The sequence below is a fragment of the Corythoichthys intestinalis genome, chromosome 17, assembly GCF_030265065.1.
Source record: "Corythoichthys intestinalis isolate RoL2023-P3 chromosome 17, ASM3026506v1, whole genome shotgun sequence".
NCBI lineage: Eukaryota > Metazoa > Chordata > Actinopteri > Syngnathiformes > Syngnathidae > Corythoichthys > Corythoichthys intestinalis.
Genome location: NC_080411.1, coordinates 30,383,959 through 30,408,201, shown reverse-complemented (window position 1 = coordinate 30,408,201; position 24,243 = coordinate 30,383,959). Strand labels below are relative to the sequence as shown.

The window sequence follows — 24,243 nt, the reverse complement described above, 5'->3', positions numbered from 1 at the left end:
AAAATAATAATAATAATAATTAAATAAAACCTCCTGACCCCCCCCCCCCCCCCCAAAATAATTTCTCCTTGTATCTACGCAATTCATGTAGGTCGCCCTTTTTGACCTCAAAACGGCGAATTTCGCCGAAAGGAGAGATTTTCATGCCTGAGTACTGGAATTCTCTCCTACTAGCCTATTGATGACATTTCAATTTGGCGTCGCAGTATGACATGCACAGGCGCGACGGTTTGTTTACATTGTGGGTCGACGTCTGAGTCAAATGAGCACAAGGCGCCTCGTGTTTTTGTCTTATGAAGAGTTTTTTAAGCCCACAGACAGTTCATTACAATAGTAGCACATTTTGTGTCATGAAGAGTGTGATAGGCACCATCGATCTTGTGAAAGAGGCCATTTCTTCACTCGAAAGGAAGGATATTTTTTCTTTGCATTTTGTTCTATTATTACTTCATTACTGGTATTAAAGGTGAGTTTAGGCATATGGAATGATTAAAATTTGTATGGCTGTTTTATTCTGGTTTTACCACAATTATAAAATTTAATGTGGCATGTCAGTCGTGCTTGGAACGGATTAGGGCATTTACAAGTAAAACGCACTGCAATTTACGAAATTTCGGGTTACGAGACTACTTCCGGAACCAATTAATGTTGTAAGTAGAGGTACCACTGTATTAATGCACCTTTTCAGCATCTAAGTCAAACAACTACGCAAACGTGTCCACGACTACTTCTCTTTAGAAAATATAGTTTACCATTTGTTAAACAGAGCATTTTCTTCAGGAGGTACTAGCAAGCATAACACATACACACATACATATATGCATACATTATATATATATATATATACATACATCATTCAGTAGTTTTCATGGTCTAAAAATATAGGTATCGAATCTGCAATCCATATCTTGGAGGAGTGTGGGTTGAAATCAGATTGGAGGTCAAAAAATCTTTAGCGGGGCATCTATATCAGTTGTTGTAATAAGATTTAGTATTGGTGACTGATCACTAGTCTAACTCACTATGGTCTTGTTGGCCTGGAGGCTGCCAGATCTGGAAAGTTGTCCCCCATCCTCCAGTCATGAAGGTTTGAGGGCCGCTGCGAGAAGATGAGTCAAGCGCACATTTAGTATTTCTGAGCTAACACTGCCGGTTACAAAAAAATAAAAGAAAGTTGACTTTACTGCTGTGGAGGAGTGGCTGCTCCTTGGTTGTAGGGATTCATTCCAAAGCTTCCTCCCAATCCAGGACCCTGCCGCGGAGAGAGTGAGAGACCACACTTGTGTTGAAAAAAGGAAGCCAACAGACAAGGTCAAAGGGCACGGGTGGGTGCTGATGCACTCCATTAAGTTCATTTGATGGATTCTTGGTGTGTAACCTCTGGTGTCATCCCTGTGACCACGCAACAACCCCCCACACCCTCGCAGAGGCGGCATGTGCACTCATGAATATAAGTGGGGGCAGCCAAAGCCAGACCACCTACCCCAATCCTCTCGTCGATCAGCTGCCGGGCCTTTTCCAGCTGCTGTGGGGTGCCTCGGATGGAGAAGATGCGCACGTTGGGGTCAGTGTTGGGTGGCGGGTTTCTCTGCAGCTCCACGTGGGCGCGAGACTGCTCTTTGATGTTCTTGATGGTTTCTCCGCCTGCAAAAACCATGGACACCTTATTGTCTGCATAGCCCCATTTCACACTAGTCTTGAGATGTCAGATCCATCAGGTATATGACTGAATGGGTTAACTTGAATAGAGGTTAAGTTTCTAGTCTGAAAAGTTAGAGACCCGTCGCTCCGAATTGTCACAGTTGCATCTGGATTCATTAAAGTCATCAATTTGATAATCATGTAATGATATAGGGCACCTGCACATGTGGGTACTTCAAATGTAAACAGCCATATACAGTCATGTGAAAAAATTAGGCCACCCGATGGAAGCCTGTGTGTTTTCTAACATATTTGGTCATATGGATATTTAATATCAAGATTCAAGAAATAGAACTAAACCAGAGGTGTCCAAAATTTTTGCAAAGGGGGCCAGATTTGGTGTGGTAAAAATGTGGGGGGCCGGCCTTGGCTGACGTCCTTTACGTAGAACAATATATTTAAGCAAATTTTAGCAAGCCGTTCTGTGTGTCACATTTGCTTTATTATAAGGCTGCAGCTATCGAATATTTTAGTAGTCGATTACTCGATGGACTAGTTTGTTCCAATAATCGAGTAATCGGATAAGGAACATGAAAAATTAAAACACCTGAGCTGAGCCTCAAACGATATAATTTTTTAAAAAATGAGGATCTGTGTACAAAAAAAAAGAACAATTGGCTAACTTGGATAGGCAAGGCAAAGGCAAGGCAAATTTATTTATATAGCACAATTCAACACAAGGCAATTCAAAGTGCTTTACATCACATGAAGATCATAAAAATCACATTTAAATCAACACAACGTAGAAACGAAGACAAAAGATCGCATTTAATCACAGAATAAAAATAAATAAATAAAATAACAATAAAACAAAAACTACTACTACTAATAATAATTGAAATCAGCAATGGAGATAAAAACAAGAGGAATAGAAAGCAGGTAGATTGAAATATATAGACAGTTATAGATATGCAGTGCTAAACAAAAGCGTTTTTAGCCCTGATTTAAAAGAGCTAACAGTTTGAGCATACTTCAGACGTTCGGGTAACTTGTTCCAGAGGTGAGGAGCATAATAACGAAATGCTGCCTCACCCTGCTTGGTGCTTGTTCTTGGAACATGCAGAAGACCGGTTCCAGACGACCTTAGGGGTCTAGATGTCTCATAGGACTCTAACAAGTCAAGCATGTATTTTGGTCCAAGGCCATTAAGTGTTTTGTAGACGAGCAGTAGTATTTTATAGTCTATCCTTTGACTTACTGGAAGCCAGTGTAGCGATTTCAAAACTGGTGTAATGTGGTCCAGCTTCCTTGTATTTGTGAGGACTCTGGCTGCAGCATTCTGTACCAGCTGCAACTTCCTGACTGATTTTTTATCAAGACCTGTAAATATACCGTTGCAATAGTCCAATCTGCTGAAAATGAATGCATGCATAAGTTTTTCCATGTCTTGTTGAGTCAGAAGCCCCTTAATTCTGGTTATATTGTTTAGGTGGTAATAAGCGGATTTAGTGATGGACTTTAAATGGCTGTCAAATTTTAGGTCTGAGTCAATAATTACGCCAAGGTTTCTGACTTGATTTGTAGCTGTAAGTGACATTGTGCTAAGTTCGCTGCTTATCTTTGACCTTTCCTTTTTTGGCCCAAAAATGATCACCTCTGTCTTCTGCACATTTAACTGGAGAAAATTCTGGCACATCCATTCATTGATTTGATGAATGCATTTGCTCAGGGTGACTAAGGGACTATAATCATGTGGGGACACAGAAATGTACAGTTGTGTGTCATCTGCATAGGCGTGATAGGAGATGTCATACTGTTCCATTATCTGAGCTAACGGAAGCATATAGATGTTAAATAAGAGTGGTCCAAGAATTGACCCTTGAGGGACTCCACACGTGAATTTGGTTCGTTCTGACTGATGGTTTCCGATTGACACAAAGAAATCCCTATCATGTAAATAGGATGTGAACCACTGAAGAATAGTGTCAGTAAGCCCTACCCACTGTTCCAATCTGCTGAGTAGTATGTTGTGATCAACCGTGTCAAATGCGGCGCTGAGATCCAATAGTAGCAGAACAGATGATTTGCCTGCATCGGTATTCCGACGAATATCATTTAGGACTTTGATAAGCACAGTCTCGGTGCTGTGTTGTGGTCGAAATCCAGACTGAAATGAGTTAAAAAGATTGTTTTGCATCATATAATTCTGGATCTGTTCGAACATATATAGATATGAAAATATGAATGAAATAGGATAGAAAAAGTCTGCTAGCTTAAATGCTATAAAATGCTAAAGTTTTTTTTTTTTTGTTTTGTTTTTTTTTTTTAACAATGCTCTTAACAAGTGCTTCAGACACATATTCCCACAAAAAATGGCTAAATATACCTACAAACTAAATTAAGAATGCATTAAAAAAAACATTCGCTCAAACAAAAACTTAGCTTATGTCTGTCTCAACAGGGAGCAGTTGGATTCAGCCAAGTGAAAAGAGGCAGGCCAGAGGGCACTGTATCCACCCTCATCAGTAAAAAGAAATGCAAACACTTTTAAAATCAACCATTACAATGCCACTTCAATTAAACGAATACTCGAAGCAACAAAATTTAGCTCGAATATTTTTTTTCTAATCAAATACTCGAGTTAATTGATTAATCGTTGCAGCACTACTTTTTTTTTTTTTCTTTAATTAATAATTTCAACAATTTAGCAACTAGCCTTTGTGGCATTCTCTTTCGACTCTCGGGCTCTTGCGAAATACTGCTGCTGTGAAATTAAACTAGCTTAAAGTTACTTCAATTTCTCGCTATGCATCTACCCTGTAATCTTGTCGTACATGTCAGCGTGTCTTGTTTGGTAATATCGCCTCATATTGAACTCTTTAAAAACAGCGACTGTCTCTTTGCAAATGAGGCAGACACAGTCGTTGCGTATTTTTTTGACGAAATAGTCCAGTTTCCCCCTACCTTTGAAGCGCCAGCAGTTGCAGTCAACTTTTTTTGTTGTTGATTGTCACCATTTTAGAAAATTGGGTGTAAAGGGTCACTTGTGGTAATGTTGCTTAAAGTGCTGCTCCCTTTTAGTGGGTAAATGAGGAGCAGCATTTAGTGTGTAAGCTACTTCATATGCTTGTAGCTATACTGCTGACCAATTTATTAAGTCTGTGTGCGGGCCAGACGTTATTGATTTTATGACAGAGGCTGGGGGCCGGATGAAATCTGACCAGGGGCCGCATTTGGCCCCCGGGCCGGACTTTGGACGTGTCTAAACTAAACAATTAAAACTGAAAAAAATATTTTTTATAACTTTCTGTAAAATGTGATTTTAAAAATAAATGCAATTTCTAGTGAAGAATAAATTAGGACACCCCCACATTCAATCCCACTTGAAATGGCTAAAATCACACAGGGGTATCACATGAGGTGCACATAATTAGAACATAATTGCCCAGTGTTTTGAAGGAGGCTTGCCTTATTTAAACCTCACATTTTGTTTGGTGTGCCCCTGACTGTTGAAGTGAAAGAAAACAGCATGGTGAGTTCAAAGGAGCTGTCTGAGGCTTTCAGAAAGAAGATTGTAGACGCTTATGAGTCTGGTAAGGGATTTCAAAACATCTCAAAAGAATATTAAGTCAGCCATTCCACTGTCCGGAAATAACTGCCTCCACCATTCAAAACAACTGCCAACATGCCCAGGTCTGGCCGTCCAAGCAAGTTCACCCCGAAAGCAGACTGCAAGATGCTAAAAGAAGTCTCCAAAAACCCTAAAATATCATCACGGGACCTACAGCAGGCTCTTGCTACTGTTGATGTGAAAGTGCATGCCTCTACAATCAGAAAGAGACTTTACAAGTTTAACCTTCATGGGATGTGTGCAAGGAGGAAACATTTGCTCCACAAGAAGAACATTAAGACCGGACTGAAGGTTGCCAGAGTGAATGAAGACAACGACCAGGACTTCTGGAATAATGTTCTTTGGATAGAAAAATCTAAAATTGAATTATTTGGCCACCAGAACAGAGGACATGTTTGGAGTAAACCCAATACAGCATTCCAGGAAAAGAACCTCATAGCAACTATGAAGCATGGAGGTGTCATGGCTTGGGGATGCTTTGCTACAGCAGAACCTGGCTAGCTCACAATCATAGAATCCGCCATGAATTTTATCAACTATCAGAGGGTGCTTGAGGAACATGTGAGATCATAAGTGAAAAAATTAAAGCTGAAGCGAAACTGGACCCTGCAACATGACAATGACCCAAAACATACCAGTAAATCCACCAAGGACTGACTGAAAAGGAAGAAATGGAGAGCCCTGGAATGGCCAAGTCAAAGCCCAGATATTAATCCCATTGAAATGCTTCGGCGTGACTTGAAACGGGCTGCCCATACAAGAAACCCCTAAGACATCTCACAGCTGAAAGTATTCTGCGTTGAAGAGTGGGGCAAACTTTCTTCAGACCGATATCAAAGACTGGTAGATGGCTACAAAAAACGTCTCACTGAAGTTATTTCAGCCAAAGGGGGTAAACACTAGCTATTAGGTGGTAGGGTGTCCTAACTTTTTCCTCAGAATATGCATTTTTGTTGATATATTTGGTTTAATGAGTAAAACAATGTTAATTTTTGTTGTTTACATGCAATTAAATTGCTTTCTTTTCCAGAGATAAAGAAAAACAAGATCAGACATTAATAAGTGAACATATCTTAAGAACAGAATATTTCATGAGCTGTCCTAATTATTTCACATGACTGCATGTGATATATCACACTTGAAATAAACAAAGTTAAAAATAAAAATGGGAAAAAATGAAAAGGCTATCCAATTATTATATCGAATGATATGTCACACCCATGTATAAGTCGCTCTAGCCAAAAAATGCACAAGAAAAAAACATACAAAGTTGCACCAGAAAATAAGTTGAATTTTGGGGAGGTCATTTTATTTAATCAGACTCCAAGCCCAAACATTATACCTTATAGCTGTTGTAATGAAACAAAGTGCTAAATAGGCATCTGTTAAGATATCAGTTATTCAGATAATGAAAAACAAAAACTCTCGATCTCACGCCAAATCCATATTTCATCTTCAGCATCACTTTTGAACAATTGCACCAACTCGAAGTAGAGGGCACACCTCGAGTATAAGTAGAGCATGGGGGTTAACCGAAAAATTCACCGTTACCGTAATTCTTCACAATGACCAACGTAATTTTGACCATGTCTGTAAATTCGGTTATTTAATAAAACAAGAAAATATAGTCTTTTCATCCTGCTTTGACTCTGTGTTGTTCGGCTATTTTCATTCCCCTTTAAGAAAGCATTCCGTGTGCTTACGTATGGAGTCACGTGGTTATCAGGAAGCCAAACAAACAGAAGCCCAGTAGGCTAACGCTGGCGGCTAACGCTACAAGCAAACGTGATGGAGTGTGGCTCAAGGGAGGTTCGCCAAACTTTCACCTGACATTAAGTATACTCTTGGCAGCATCCAGACAGGCTTTCACCCGCTGTCCTCCCTTGTTCTCACGATTTCCGGAGAGGGTGCTTTCTACTGGTAGCCAGGCCACAGGCCAACGCTCGCGGCTAACGCTAGTGGTTAACTCTACAAATGAACGCAATGGAGTCGGATAGCGGCTCTAACAGTGTCGAAACGGCTGAACTTAATGACTGGATTGGGCACGGACTGCATCTAGCAATTAGTACGTCATGTTATTGTGTATCTCTGAAATATGACTGTTTAATGGCCCCAGCTATTTTTCTGTATGTGCTTAATTCTGTGTCATTAGATCAATGCAGCTTTAATGTGTGTGTGTCTGTGTGGGGGTTCATGTGTGCTTGCATGTATTAAAAAATGCAGTGGGGAAAAAAACAACTGAAACCTTGAAGTAAACACTTGTCTTAAGTAGCAATTAGTAGGTCACGTTATTTTGTATCTCTGTCTGTGATTTCTCTGATAGCGTTTGTGATGGTAAGGCATTTAGCATAAAGTACAATCCAACAGTGAAAGTTATAATACGACCGTTTAATGGCCCCAGCTATTTTTATATATGTTCTTGCTTAATTCTGTGTCATTACTGCCATCATAAAATCTTAAATGTTTCATTTGCAGAAGATCAATATAGCTTTAATGTGTGTGTGTCTGTGTGGGGGTTCATGTGTGCATGCATGTATTAAAAAAATGCACTGGGGAAGAAAAAAAACCCTGAAACCTTGGAGTAAACACTTGTGTTGAGTAATTATGTCATAGCAGCCATTAACAATAAGTTGTCTTTTTGAAGTGTACTGTATAATCTGTAAGTCAATTGTGTTACAATGACATGTTTGCGCAGGCATATTGATTTTGATAATGTACATTGTTCAAGCCATACAAGCTGTTATAAATGTTCATACTTGAATTCTTATTGTTTACAATAAATGTTTAAATAGTTAATGTTTAGACTGCAATTCTTAAATATATTAAATTGAAAGCTGGTAAATAAATCAACGAGAAACGGTTAATCTGTATTTCATGCATTGATTCAGATTTTGAAATGATATAACAGTCCACTTGGGCGAATTTATCATTATTGAGGTACATCTGCTCAATTTACCGTGATACGTGCTTAAGGCCATATCGCCCAGCCCTATAAGTATCAACATGTAAGTCGCACCTGAGTATATGTTGTGGGGGGGGGGCACTTATAGTCCGGAAAATATGGTGAATAGGAATTGAGCAGTCGGACTGGCAGCGCAAATCCAGTCTTTGTGGAACACCACGTGCGAAGAGACATTCCTCTGCGCGCTGGCATCATGTCGAGTCGCATGACGGAATGATGCATGGCGTGACGCGACGCTACCTTACGCCGACGGCCATGTGTCTGACCGCTTTCTTACCATTCTCTGCTAACATCCGTGCAAATCGGAGAAACAAAAGAGGGACATCTCTTGGTCCCCCACCTCCTTCCCAGCATCAGATGCCAGTTTCCCGACGTGTGGTGAGAGCAATTACACCAGCAGGGAGAAATGAAACATTGCTGGCAAGAGAAAGGGGGGCAAAATTGAAGCGTATCCTCCTCTGGGGATATCGTTTGTCTCTTTTAGCCTTTTCTTTCTTGACTTGGTGTTGTCCTCTGTGATGAGAGCATGGAGTGAATGAAGTGGGGGGGCCAAACAACTGCCACCAACCCTTTTTTCACTCCCCTCCACATCTGAACCGAGAGCTAGGAAAAGGGCCGTGGGTGCTTCCCGGGGGGTGGGAGGGGGACACCGGGACCGTTCTGACATCAATTACACATTTGTTCACTTGTGGCTGACACTCTGATGACCCGGGCTGACCCCCGCGTGAAAACGCTCATCAAAAAGCTCTCCTCCTCCCTGACTCTCTTTTTCCACACCGCCAACAGACTGCACATGGACCATTAAGGCATTGTGAAGCAAATGAAACTTCTGCCTTAATGAAGCCATTATGAGCTCTCGCAGTCAGACGGCAGAGAGCGATGAAGAGGAGGACTATTCATTTCATGGACTGGCCAGAAGTCAGCGCAGATAATACCGGTCTTATTAATGAGACTGGTTTAGTGCGCTGCAAGAAAGGGAGGCACACAAAAGTGCAACTGGTGACGGTATTCAGAGGGTCTGGTTAGCGGATGGTCCTGCAGGGCGAAACACGGGTCACGCCCATCTTTTCGGGGGCGACTACTAAATTGTTCTGAAAAGACCCTGTATAGGTTTGATACATTATATACGCGTTTGAGGATAACTCCTGAAAACGTGCAAAGACTGAGAACTATGTAACAAGGTGAAGCCTTGCTCTCTCCACAAAAACCAGCCCGCGTTAACTGTTATCTAGTGGAATTTAGCACTGGCTACAACTCAAAAATGCAGCTACACATGCGCGGACCTCACATTTTGCGTCATGTAGGCTAAAGTATTAACATTTGGCATACAAATGCGGGCTACATGACCCAAAATGTGATGTCTGCGTACGTACTATACGTGGACGCCAGGTCTCTATGATTATTTAAATCATTTGTCATTATTGTATTATGTATATCATTTTATTAGAGCTGCAGCTATTGAATATTTTAGTAATCAAGTAATCGACTGAAAATTCTATCGATTAATCGAGTAATCGGATAAAACACTTTTTTTTTAGGTAAAGAGCAATTATAAATATACATGAGAAAAAAAGACATTTAATCCAATATTGAAACATTTTCAATGTCTTTATTTCCGATGTACATTGTTGAAAACAGCCAACAATTGCATCTCAGATGTGACTAGAAAAAAAAAATTCACTGCTTTTACTCAAATTTTACTCAAAAAACTCAAAACATATTTCTTACCTAAAAATGTAATTACGCTTGATAACACACATCACTTGAAAGCCATGTGTTTTTCCCACGTGTTTCAATGGAATTTCCATTTGTGTCAAGCTATTTTTAAGTTCTAATTAAGTTTTAAGTTAGTCTAAACTGTAAGTACTGATAGGATTTTAAGTTTTTGCAGTGTTCAAGATAAATGTATAATACCTGCTGTATTGGAGCACATTAGGGTGCTACTTGGTGTTTTATTCAGCAATGACTACTGAGCTAAAACTGACAGCTTTATTTTTCATTTTACACCCTCATTACTCTACAGCGCTTTTTTTACTGGTTAAATAAAGCCTGTATGTAAGACACATTAGCCACGCATCGACAGTAGTCATAATCAATAGAAACCTAGCCCTCCGAAGAGCTAACGTTATTTATGACCGCTGAGAAGTCTACTGCTTAAAGATGTCGCCTGTTGACTAACGCTGCCCAGACGCGGCCGAGTCTGTCATTTCGCATCTAGTTCTAAATGCATGCGATATCTATGAGACGCATCGGACACTACCTGCTACCACACTAGCATTATGCAGACGTAGTTTTTAGCAACGTCAGCGTAGTTTATAGCGGATGTCTGCTGCGGTAAAGTTTTTTTTTTTTTAATTGCTTCTTCCTCTACCCACATGACGTCAGCGCGTTGTCCCGCATTAGAAGTATTCTGGGCAAAACGTGATGCTTAGAGCTGGCAAAATTAAACGATTCCTCGAGGTGAACAAAATTACTCTGATCAGTTTTTAAACTCGAGTTACTCGAGTATTCGTTTCAGCTCTACATTTTATTTATATATTGTACTTATGACTAAATTTATTGCAAAAACAAAATTAATACGATTGAAACGATTGGTTATGGCCCCCAAACAACTTTTTATTTTTTTATCTAATTGCATTTAACTCATTGCCTGCCATCTATGACATACGTCCAATTCATTTAAACTGGGAGGATTGACTGTGAATGCTCATATTCCAGTGCCATTGATTTTGCTAGACATCCATACCATTTTTCTGGATTTTTTCTTTCTCCCAGTCATATTGGATTGGACGTCTAGCCCCGTCAATGCCAGCCAACGAGTCAATGAGTGTTGAATGTCCTATAATGGATTGAGAGGGCTACATGGTTGCACAAGTCATTGAGACAAAGAATATGACAGTTGAGCAGGGTGCGATTTCACACATATATGCCTACTTCACGTTTCAATGCATTTTTGAAAATGTTAACACTATTCAGCGGCATGTCAAATTTAGAGGACATTTTCACTCGATGGGACTTTATTACAATATTGCAGCTGAATGAGATTGAATTTGCTGGAGTTATGGATAAAGCGCCATACATTATCTATTTCTCTTTAAAGACTTTTTCTCATTAAAAAATATGAAAAAATATTTTTTTTTAAATGTGAATACTTTATTTTAATGCTTAACCAAATAAAGACACTAAACATTACATCATGGGAGTGAATAAAGAAAACGTAAAAAGTATGTAGTGTTGTTTTCATCACCGATGTGATTAAGAAAATATTTCGTCAACAAACAATTTTTTCATCACGATGACGAGCTAAAAACGTGTCTTGGGAGACTAAAACAAAGCGAGCACCAGTTTTCGTCTGATGAGACGAGATTAAAACTCGCCATAGTTTCTGTCATAAGTTCATAATGTGTGATATTTTATTATATGTGCAGTTAGCACGCATAGTAGCAGTGTTTGGTCGTGTCACTCATGTGACGTGCTGTGCAAAACAGACATGCTTACTCACAGGTGTCCTCTCCAGGCTGCAGACTTTTGTGAAACACATGTCAGGTGCTGCTTGTTAAGTTTTGTTTTCATATCTTGGCTAGATTTGACATGTTTCCTGGGCCTTTAAAGGTATGTGCCGAGTGATCATCACACACCAAATGTAACTTGCAGTGTGCAGTGAGTGTCATCTTAAACGCTTGGAAAGCTTTTTACATACAGTTCGTGGCATCCGGGTGAGTTCAATTTATTAAAAATAATGTCCCGTTTTCCTGCTGAGTGTGTATTATCATCACGAAGATGTTTCTGTAGACTCGTCTGTCAAAGTTCATTTGAAATTGTTCGAAAACATTTATCCATGCACAAAAACTTTTCAAGTTTATAGCCGGAAACATTGAGTAATTGAAGTTTGTAGGCGAAAACATTTTGAGTAACTGTTGACTAAAACTACACACAATGTATTTTCGTTAACTAAAACTAGACGAAGATGAACACATTTTGAAAAATTTTGAAAAAAATATTACCAAGATTCATAAGTAATTTCGGCCAAAAGGCTACGAAAATTAAAAGGCCAGCCAAAAGCAACATTAGAGGTATGTTTGTGGGTCTGTGCGTGTATTACTATATGTGGAAGCTATCCCAAAGGAGATCCTTTTTAATTTGCTTTTACACTAATGAATGATTGGACTGTCGCCGCGTATAACCTGCGCTTCTTTTATTGTATTAGTTATGCCTTTGCTTCAAATCAGATGTTGACTATTGCAAGCTTGCATGAAAATCTAAGCTCTGGAGCACGTAGATGTGTTTAGGGAGAATGAAACAGAAGGGAACATTCAGTATTAGTGGAAAACGGCTATGAATTTAAACCGATTTTAATGTGGGAGCAGATTGGTGGGTGGCTTGATCCATCAAGCACTGTTGAGCGACTGCGTGTGAGTAGGGGGTCAAAAGCAGGGGGCACCAGGCTACATATGGCATCGTAAAGATATTAATCACCGCAACCTTTAAGGGTCTGCTGACAGCACCCAGACCCACCGCCATCTCGACCACATTGACCCACTTCATATGCTAATGCAAGAATGGGGGGGTCGTGACGCCCAGGTTTACTTGTTTCCCTTGGCCGGCTACATCCACAAAAGCCACTTGACATTTCTATTGCCATGTTTTCATTTTAGGTAAAGAGGCCCTCTCCCCTTCCACCATCACAGTACGCACGCAGCAAGCGTAACGCACGAGCATGCACGCAAACACACACCCACGCGCGCGCACACACACACGCCTCCTTCCAAAGCAATGGTCAATGACTTTTAAATAGCTGGCAATAGAGTGGGCATGAATAGCCAATAAGCTAATTCCTCCTATTCATTCCCTCGCTGCACTCTATTGGGCTGAAAGAGGCTCATTAGATGCCAGGCGGCCTTCCACATGATTGAGGGCTGTTATTATGCACCTTGAACAATTAATGTCACATTACACGCATTATCCCCATCATTAAGCCCTTAGTGAAGCCAATGAATGCCACTTGTGCTGTATACATGATTCCTAACGGGGGGAAAAGGGGTGGTCACTCGCCCCCTCGTTGGTTTCGCTCAAGGGCAGAGCAGCACTCACTTATTCAAAAGATGATGGGCGGAGACGATGCAATCTGTTGAGTTGGAACTTACAGATGAACCGTACTCACAGAACAATTATAATGCTCACACTGACAAAATGTACTTTTAAAACATCTTTTTACCTTTGCCAATCACCAGGCCGCACTTGTCAGCGGGTACGGCGTACGTCACTTCCTGTAGCCCCCCAGGGCCGCCGCCCATGTTACAGTCACTTCTGCTGCGACGACCCATCACACCCCCAAAGCCATCTCGCTCCTGCAGAAGGCAAAAACTACTCAAGTCCTGAAAAAAATAGGGATGCCTGATCATATCAGGACTTTTTTTTTTTGCAACCGATACACCGCACAGTAGAAGAAATCTCAATCCATATGTATTAACTGTTTGATTTTGACAATGTTCAGCGCGATCAACTTCTTGACTATTTCTTATCACATGTTAAACGTAAAATAACTCCTTCTTTGTTACCTTTCATTGGCATTTACACATTTTCACTGCTTAAAGCAAGGAACGTTGCGTCAGTGCTCCTTGCTTTGGATACGACCAGCCTGAATACTTTATACTCATACTTACTGATTAATGACGCAACACACAAATACATTCTAAATGACGGTAAAATGTTCTGCTCCACTCACTCCCGTGACATCAGCAGCAAATAGGCTCAAGGCGAAGTGGACCTTAATCACTTATCAGCAACAGGTTTTAAATATATGATACAGAAATTTAATGGTTGCACATATGCGAGAGGTTGAGAAATATACTGGCATTAGTGCAAAATTGAGGAGCAAGATAATGCACTCTGTGTATTGAGTCCTGATGCACTCCCTCTCTGCCTATAACCCGTTTATTGTGTTAGGGTTGAAATGGATTCGTTTCCAAGTTTCGGTATGCAACAATCAATGATATATTTTACATACTCAAATTTGAAAATGGGTCAAACTTGACTCAAAAGCAATATACTGCAAAGTTTTAGTATTTTCATACCACTAGGTAAAATGCGGGCAGATTTCTAACAATACAGGGGCTAAACTTACCCGCTTCTCACGAGTGGTTTTCTTTCGGTGTTCAAGTAACAAGTTTCTTGCAAGCTCACAGATCATTGTCGACACTTCAGCCAGTCTTTTTGCGAGTTACCAGCAAATGTCAATATTTGGTTTTAACCTTGCTTGAACGCGTGTCACATTATGAAATCACGAGACAGGATCGTGACTGAGCTATTTCGGTTTGCGTATCATTACAGGCATAGTACAGTGTTAACCAAGTGCCCCAATTTGTGTTGTGTAATGACACATTCTTAAACCGCATTGCTAACTAGTTCATTAAGCACTGTATGCACTTCTGAAGGGTGCATCTCTTTACACTCTTAATTAACTTTACACTCTTGTAACTGTTCAAAATGGCAATAATGGTTTGAACAAAGCACCAAGGCATGGGGAGTAGTTGTCCAACAAAAAAAGCACATATACCTGGGCAGTTTGAACTAGCTCATTGATGAGATGCACAGCATGGTGGCAGTGGTCAGGCTGGCCCATCACTTGGGCAACACGGTCTGGGCTGATCCCGTCATCTGTGGGGATCAAATGACATGCAATGTCAGAGCACAGACTTCACAACCAGTTGACAAGACAGCTCCTACAGACATTGCGCCATGGCTTCCCCTTAGAGGGCCTGGCCAGGCAGAGCGTCCTGGCAACTTTCACTGCGATAAACACGCCGGATTTAGGTGGAAACAGGACGGACGTTTTGGAGCATACAAGAAGGCAGGAGTGTCACATGAGTGATTTGGTTGAGAATTCAAGGCAGCCATTATATAAAATCGCACCATGTTAACACTTTGAACAGTTGTGAAAATGAAATGGAAAAAAATTAGCATTTGGTTGAAATATTTACATAAAATAATAACTGCCCGTTATTTTGCTTTTAACCCAGAACCTAGACTGGTTTACATTCATATCTACAGAAATTCCGGGATTTCCGCATTTATTCATAAGAACTTAAAAAGCTCTTTGTTTTGTGATGGCCGCCATGTTGGATTTTGTATCCATACACAATAGCTTAATTGTAATAATTTTCGGCCAACTGCCCGTTTTTTACCCCCAAAAAATAGTCATTTAGACATTTCTGCGTCCGTACAAAAAAAAAAAAATCGGCTTTGACGAGTTTGATTTTATGTAAAATTTCAATCTAAAAACAACAAAGGCCAGATAAACAGCAAAACATTTTGAGGCAATAGTGACATTGGAATTCAACCTAAATAAGTTGTGATTGCATATAGAAAAATGCAAAACTTAGTTTCTGATGTGAAAATTGATTTATTAGCTGTAAGTAAAAAGTTATGTCACTATTTCGGGCAAAAACTTATATAAGTTAAATATTGCGATTGATCCTGAAAATATATGTGATTATCTCTGCATTTGGTGATTTTTGTGCATCTAGTGTAAAATCTGAGAATCACCATTTTAAGCTTTTTTATATTTGTATAAAAAATAATTACTCGGGATTTTATTAGGGAACGACTTTGAATTTTTTTATGCCGCTCCGCATGGAGACTCATATATGCCTGAGGGAGGTGGCCGTTTCGGTTTTAAGTCGCTAGCAGCTTTGGTTTTGAAAATATTTGAATCTTAAGTTTTTGAAAATAGGCCCCCTACGGAGCGGCCCCCCATCAACTGATAGTGACGTCTATAGTCAAAGGACGTGGCTATTCAGTGAGATATGACAAAGGGAGTGGGCACCTGCTAAAAGACTACAATACTACTGTGTCACATTCTATATTGGTAGTAAATTGTCCACTGTATGGTCTTGCCTTGTTTGAACTGAATCCTGACCCCAGCGTCATTCTGAATCTTCTTGATCATCTCTCCGTTTCTGCCAATGATGATGCCAACTGCAAATCTGGGTACCACCACCTGACCAATTAGGAAAAATAAAAAGTGAACTACTTTTTGTCTCCAAAAGTGCATTCTTTTATGTTCTAGAAGCTGTGTACAATGTATACAGATGTATCCCAACACATTTAATGAATGCATACCTTAAAAAAAGAAAAAAATCAAAAGTCCAATTAATAAACTAAATATTTTTACTTATGTAACATTTCAACTATTTGAAGTGGTGAATTGTTGTGGGTTTATCACCTTTAAGCTGTAATCATCAAAATTATGAAAATTGTAATAATGAAGGTTTCATTTGGTGTCTATCAATTCTACATGGGTTTTAAGGTTTGAATTCAACCACTTAAATTGAGTTCCACCTTATCCTAAATAATTAAAATACACATGAAAATTCCATTGCACAAGCAAATGTATTCGTACACAACTTGATTTGTATTCAAATGTGGATAAACATCTTACATCCAGACTGCTTCCGCCCATTTTGGACCCAAAGTCAGCCCTGCCCACCCTAAATTCTCCTTGGTCCTTATCCCTGATTAGTTTGACGACAAGTTCACGTGCTTGCTGAAAGAAAAAAAAAAGCAAAGTAAATCAAATAAGTCAGCTAAAAAATTGATTTGATTGACAATTTACTGTATAATCAGATTTTCAAAAGTTGCTGTATGCATTTCATCACTAACACAGTAAAGTTAAACTCATAGTCAATGGTTGGTCACCACCGTCATAACCGAGGATGCCTTCCTTTGTGGATGACAACAAAGTTGGCCTGAACTATATTTTTTTGGGTTTGCGATATTAAAAATGTATATATATTTATATACTGGACTGTCTCAGAAAATTAGAATACACAATATTCTAATTTTTTGAGACAGTCCTGTGTATATATACAGGACTGTCTCAGGAAATTAGAATACACAATATTCTAATTTCCTGACTGTCTCGGGAAATTAGAATATTGTGTATTCTAATTTCCTGAGACAGTCCTGTATATATACACAGGACTGTCTCAAAAAATTAGAATATTGTGTATTCTAATTTCCTGAGACAGTCCAGTATATTTTTTAAAATATTTTTTTACAAATTTTTACTTTGGATGACTCATCATGACCACAGTGTACAGTATTCCATTGTTTTTCGTGGTTGATAGGGACCACAACCGGCTGCGATAAGTGAAAAAACGCGAAGTAGCGCATACCCCCCCCCCCCACCATTTTTTTGTGTGTGTGTGTGTGTGTGTGTTCAATGTATTTATTCAGATCTAGCACTGGAATGAGAAACATATTAGACATGTTTTTTCTCGCTTTTTTCCCCCCAAAGTATGATTTTTAAAAAATGTATATTGTATATATATTTATTTTAATAAATACTTTGTAAGCATTTCAAATGTAACAATTATGATCAGTTTTAAACATAAATGTCCCACCGAATCATTTTTAAACAAGAATAAAGTACTGTAGTAGAAAAATGCTTGGCTTTATTAAATGCTTCTGTTTACCTAACATGGTTGTGAGTCGGAGTGATATGTAGAAATTACAAACTCCTCATAATCACTTCTGGCGTTTATTTTATATGTCTTGAACGTCTCCACAACAAAGACACACACATTCATTCCAGCCCGCGCTTCCTTGCAGAAACTGTTTAACAAGTTAAATGATGATTGACAGATTGTGTGATGTCGCCTTCTTTGGCCAGATCAAAGCCATCGTTAACTTTAATAAGCAAGTGGCGCAGTGACAGAGCTGGGAGAGGGGTTGAGGGAGGCTGTGCGAGCGAATGAAGCAGAACAAAGGTTTGTGGATTGGGGGGGGGCTATCGCACGTCCTTGCGATGGGACATCGCGCATGCGCACATCACGATGGCGATGTTTAAACGATATATCGTTCAGGCTTACAACAAAGTGTCATAAAAACGTCTTTGCGCCCTTCAAAATATTTATCTCAGCTGATAATTTTAATATTGAACTGGATGCGGGACCAACCTGCACTTTGTGGGGGTCTCCAGTTATTCTCAAGGGCTTGTCTGCACCAGTGGGCATTGGGTCATCCTGAATCATGATCATCTGCACTCCTGTTCTCTCCTATATATGGCGTTGAATGGTGACACGGACGCGCATTAATAAGACAGACGTAACATTAAAAACAACAGCTACTTTATTCTCACTTGGGTTGAAAAGAATTCACACCTGTAACTGTTTGATGGTCTCTCCCCCCTTGCCGATCACCAGGCCCACTTTGTTTGCGGGGATTAGCATCTGTTGGATGGCGCCATTGCCATCCATCTCGCAGTGGAAGCCCGGACCGTAGCGACACTGCTCTACAATCTCAGTCAGCAGCCTCTTGGCTTGCCTGTAAGGGGGTAGTGGTGCATTAGTCAAACTTTTTTAAAATTTGTTTTGCTAGTCATATTATTCAATGCACCAAGAGAAAATATTGTCATTAAGAAAGTGCATCGACCAATTTTGTGAGACTACAAGAAATACACGTTTAGTTTTTAGCCAAGTGGTTAAAAAGAGGGTGCAGGGGGTGAGAAAGAACTCACTCAATGTTCTCAGGACTGCCAGTCAGCGTGCAGGGCCTGTCCACCATGCCTCCACTGTCTGCAGGATTATCAAACCACACGATAATGTTAGCACCTGAATTGACTTTCCAAGAGAAATACAACATTGACTATGTAATTGCTTGTATACAAATTAGCTAACTCTCTGTAGTGCCTGCCCAGCCAGCCTGCCTGCCTTTCGCCGTTTACAAGACACGTGGCAAGTCATCCTGGTCTTCTGTGGTTTCAATAGGATTTCCACACCGATCTAATCTGGACTAACAAATCAGAGCACGAGAAGTGGGACTTTGTGATGCGTCATTAAGGGGAGCGAGTGCAATATCGTTTTTTACACTTTTTTACACATTTTTGGAAGGTGTTGTGTGTTTTTGTCTTTTTTTCACATATATTTAACTTAAAGGCTCCTGTAGGAGACTGGCAATTGTTTTCAATGTGCCGCTATTGCTTGTACAACGTGGTTTCATTTGGCACACAAGAAAAACACTAAAACTGCACAAACATGCTATTTCAAAACTGCTTAGTCAAAGGCAGACCTAACTACATAAAGCTTCCAAACTGATTTATTGTTTGTTCTCTACGTTTACACTACATCTGTGTTTCTGTGATTGGTTCTTTCAGATTTAGTCTCTGTTTGCTGGCCTCACCTTTAGCATCAATTTTGAAATCCAAAACCACAGAAGACCACACAGGCTTGCCATGTATCTTGAAAGTCAGGTTGGCTTGCCGGGCAAGTGTCTCCCCACCCATATTTTGTGCACCAATTTCTGAAAAGTAGTCTAAAGACTTTGTATGACGGCAAGATAACATTTCTTGATTAAATTGTAATTTAACATGCAACTTCTTTGAATAATTATGATGGTAACTAGAGATGATGCCGATCGATCGGGTCCGATCACGTCATTTTCAAAGTATGGAAATCGGCAAAAAAATATCGACCATGCCTTTTTTTAATATATGGTAAATGATGTTATACTTATATAGCGCTTTTCCACCTTTCAAGGCGCTCATATTTTTTAATTAAATCGTTTTCGAAATGTATTTAACGTTACAGACATAATAAGTTACACTCATCCAGAGTCTTTAGGCTTATGGTACCAATAACGGCGGTAATTAATTCTTTTAAAATGTATCACATTAAATATTCAACGCAATTAATGCATGCGTTGCACGACCCACTCACGCATTGTCGCGCTCAATCTGTAATGGCGCCGTTTTACCCATTTAGAGAGATAAAAGGCAGCGTCAAATGAGGAGAGTGCAATTTGGCAGCCTTTGGAGCCTTATTTTAATAGGCTAAAGCCTTACAATCTCTCTCCCTACGATTAGAAATATCATGGAAAGCAATGTTGGGAAGCAAGGTAGCAAGTGATTTTTTTCTTAACACCTCAAGTTATTTCCCAACGCAGTCATGGGTCCACTTCCCATCATGCATTTGGGTTGAATGGCTGCAGTATCATTTACTGAAAGCTCAACAAATACACTAGATGGCAATATTAAGTCACAATATACAAAGTCACAAGTCTTTCTATCCGTGGATCCCTCTCACAGAAAGAATGTTAATAATGTAAATGCCATCTTGAGGATTTATTGTCATAAGAAACAAATACAGTAATTATGTACTGTATGTTGAATGTATATATTCGTCCGAGTTTTATTCATTTTTTTTCTTAATGCATTGCCAAAATGTATATGATCGGGAAAAATTATCAGGAATGATTGGAATTGAATCGGGAGCAAAAAAAAGCAATCGGATCGGGAAATATCGGGATCGGCAGCAAAAAAACATGATCAGAACAACCCTAATGGTAACCTCATGGCATTCAACAGTATACAGATTGGGATTTTATTCCCGTCATTTTCCAACCAAAAGGTGAGAAAGGAGACTCAATTTTTTCATGATTAACGCCATCAAACTAGCCAGCAGGGGAGGGAAAATGTTACTAGTGAAAAAGAATTCTACACAATTAAAATGATTCTTTGTAAAGAAAAAAAATCAATCAATCAATTTTAGATGAGTAAAGCTGACATCTTACTAGGGAGCTATTGAATATTTTGGTATTCAAGTAGCCTACTTGGAAATGGGGCTTGAAGTAGGTGTAGGCAACAAAAATATTCTAGCACCCAAATTCTTTCTCTATAAGTCGATATTGATGTACACTATCTGCGCGAAAGTATTTGCTCACAGGCCATAGCTCGCTTAGGAATTTAAGCGACATCCCATTTATGATCTATAGGAGCTAATGCGTTTGCCCACTTCCCGTTGTTACCATAGCTTCAACTCTCCTGGGAAGGCTTATTACTTAAATACGGAATGTTTTCATAGACACTGTTGGCCATTCTGTCAGAAGCGCATTTGTGGGGTCGAACACTTAATTGGATGTACATTTGTGCTGTAATTTATCCCATAATTGTTTATTAGGTTAAGCCAGGAATTTGCAAACACCAGTCAGGTTATCTAAACCAAGCTTTTTCATCCATGCTTTCCTTATTCTACAGTGAAACAGTGTGTTTGAAACAGGAAGACACCATCCCCAAACTGCTCCCACAACATTGGGATCATTGGAATTGTCCAAAAATATTGCCACATGAAAAGCATTTTTGATAATTCCACGCTTTAATTTTGGGAGAAGTTTGTTGATAGCCCATTCCTGTTACAAAATGACAGTGCACCAGCGCTCAATGTGAGCTCCATTAAGACATACAGGGATTGGACAAAATAATGGAAAAAAACCTTAAAAAAAAAAAAAAAAAAAATCTTCAAAAACTAATTTAATATAGTGTAGGACCGCCTTTTGGGGCAATTACAGCCTCAATTCTCCGATGCATAGATTCATACAACTTGTGAATTTTTTTCCATGGGAATTTTAAGCCATTCTTCAGTTTGAATACCCTCTACGGTGGAAATCGACATCTTAATTGAATCTCAAACTGACCATAAATGCGCAATAATGTTGAGGTCTGGGGAGTGGGCCGGCCATAGGATACTCAACTTCATAAGAATGTTCCTCATGCCAGTCTTTAACAAATATATTTATTGATTATGATGCCAAAATGTTAGGTGTTTCCATTATTTTGTCCAACCCCTGTAGATTACCATTTTTTTGTGGATGAATATAACTGGCATGCAAAAACCCTACCTCAACCGGACAGAATATCTGTTACATATTAGAGCGGAAACAGAGTAAGGCCTTTTCAACCAACATCAGTCTGTAAACCTCACTAATTGGTTTTGAAAGAACGGACAAACAATACAATAAGCTCTATTCACAGTGATGTCACTCAGCTTCCGGATTAGCGATAGGAGTGTATCTTCAGTATTCTTCAATGATGATTGTGTGCACTGCTCCATAATCCAACAAAAGTCATTTAAATTCGAAATTAATATTAACTTTAATATTAACTTTTTTTTGTCTTGATAACGTCATATGTCCTTTATGCTTTACCATTCGGAAATTATCTTAAATTCGCCTAGGAATTTATGCTAAACACCAATGATATTGATTAGAGGTTGGGAATCTTTGGGCAACTAACGATTTGATTACGATTCAGAGTAAAGATGCACGATAATATCAGTTACCGATAATTATCGGCCGATAATAGCAATTATGATGTCATACAGATAATCCAGATAGAAATTCAACAGATAAGGCAATCCGATAATTATATACTTGATTTAGCCTCCAAATGTACGAAAACGAAGTTTTGTCCACTTCTCCACTGCGCCTCCTCAACCCCTCCTCTCTCTGAAGCCCCTGAGGGGGGAGGGGTTGAGGAGTATGGCGTCATAGAGGAGGCGGAGTTACACAACAGAGTTGAGGCATTACGGCCGATCTCACTAACGTGGGTTGTTTTCCGTGTGGTAAAGAAATGTCGCTCTCGCCATCTGCAAAACATGCACTGCAGAAGTTCCTTGAGACGAAAAGAAAGTCTTCATTTAACACCACTAATCCAGCAGCCATTTAAAACTGCCTCACAAAGATTTTTGGAACGAATACGAGGCTGCTGCTAGCGTGAATGCTACAGCTAAACACACATAAACAAATTACGGGGCTTGTGAAAATAGCGAGACGCTGCAGCCTTCCCTTCCCAGAGTCGGGTTGTTTAGGAATGCAGCCCAAAGCCGGTGGTAAACTCCATTTAAGGCTAAACACCGGCAAGGAAACCGATAGACGACAAGTGGCCTTCTTCCGACGGAGCCCGCCGCTCTGGCCGCTCCGGCAGGCCGCCGCCGGCCCGAGCCCGATTGCCTGGCGGCGGGACCCCCGGCGATCACCCCAGTTTCTCGAGCGTTCTTGTATGGCGTGCGGGACGCGAAGCGTGCGCCTCCGTCCGGAACAGAGCCATGCTCCGAATACGTCGCGGCGAGACGGCCAGGGCGGGCGGATATAACACCCGTATGAACGTAGCTGCCGTCGACACTCATCTCCGGTTCAACTCATTGTGCACTATGGCGGCCGGACGGACTGAAGGTCGGTAATGCATTCAGTACGCTGTAAATTTATGACGTCTTAATCAGATCCTTCTTCTTAAATCTTGTCAAATAATTTTCCCCGTCTTGTTTTGAGTGTTAAAGACTAATTAACAGATGAATGCTCCAGATTTTTCCACTTGAAGTAAATATTGCCATTTGTTCTTATCAAGCCCAAACATCTTAAAAAATTGTCATTTTTCACCTAAATCAAGAAAAATGCTTTCAAATAATGTTTTGAACCATACCTATTCTTGAACATTTTTGAACATTTCTGTTTTTTTTTTTTGTTTTTTTTTGATTAAGTATAATAATTTATTGTTTAAAATTAGGCTGTTAAGGTTATTTTCAGCTAGCTATTTTTCTTCAAGAAATCTGAGTGAAATATACTTGAAGTGCTGGCAGAAGATTTCACTTATTTCCAATAGATTTACACTGAAAACAAGGGAATTTAAATACTTTTAAGGAGGTGTGTTTTTGCAGAGTCGTAATGTCATATGTTAGGAGTGGCTTACTTTTAAACAGATTTTTGTGCAACTTAGGTATTTACTCTGTAAGTAATTGTTGCCAAAAGTTTACCATTACACAATGTCAGACAATCTGTATTTAGAGCTTGGAATTTACTACTTGTTCACATTTGATGTTGAAAAAAGGAGCAATAAATTATATTTTTGCACAGTAATATTTTCTCTTGTGTATACTTTAAAGTTTTACATAAATCTTTTAATAGAATTATCGGCTTGACATTATCGGTTATCGGGTGAAACGAGGAGGAAATGATCGGTTATTGGTATCGGTTGAAAAATGTATTATCATGCATCACTAATTCAGAGGCTCCGATTCGATTATAAATCGATTACTGATGCAACCCCCCCCCTTCCCTGCTTTTAATGTTTTGTAAATTATGTCCAAAATTGTTCAAAAACCTCTCAGGCTAAACGAAACTACTATTTCAGTATTAAGTTAACAGTTAATAACAGTAAATAAAATACTCAAGTCCCCAT

General features: G+C 39.5%; 1 protein-coding gene across 2 annotated transcripts in view; it reads right to left on the bottom strand.

The window, feature by feature from the left end:
- Positions 1-24,243, bottom strand: part of fubp3 (far upstream element (FUSE) binding protein 3) — a 56,597-nt gene that overhangs the window by 10,962 nt on the left and 21,392 nt on the right. For both annotated transcript variants that reach the window (XM_057818985.1, XM_057818986.1), the window contains exons 6-15: positions 18,754-18,811; positions 18,398-18,560; positions 18,194-18,292; positions 16,675-16,779; positions 16,131-16,233; positions 14,791-14,891; positions 13,450-13,582; positions 1,484-1,644; positions 1,185-1,252; positions 1,023-1,099 (exon numbers count right to left, since the gene is read on the bottom strand). In XM_057818985.1, the coding sequence (XP_057674968.1) occupies positions 1,023-1,099; positions 1,185-1,252; positions 1,484-1,644; positions 13,450-13,582; positions 14,791-14,891; positions 16,131-16,233; positions 16,675-16,779; positions 18,194-18,292; positions 18,398-18,560; positions 18,754-18,811 (1,068 nt within the window). The remainder of the gene's footprint in view (positions 1-1,022; positions 1,100-1,184; positions 1,253-1,483; positions 1,645-13,449; positions 13,583-14,790; positions 14,892-16,130; positions 16,234-16,674; positions 16,780-18,193; positions 18,293-18,397; positions 18,561-18,753; positions 18,812-24,243) is intronic.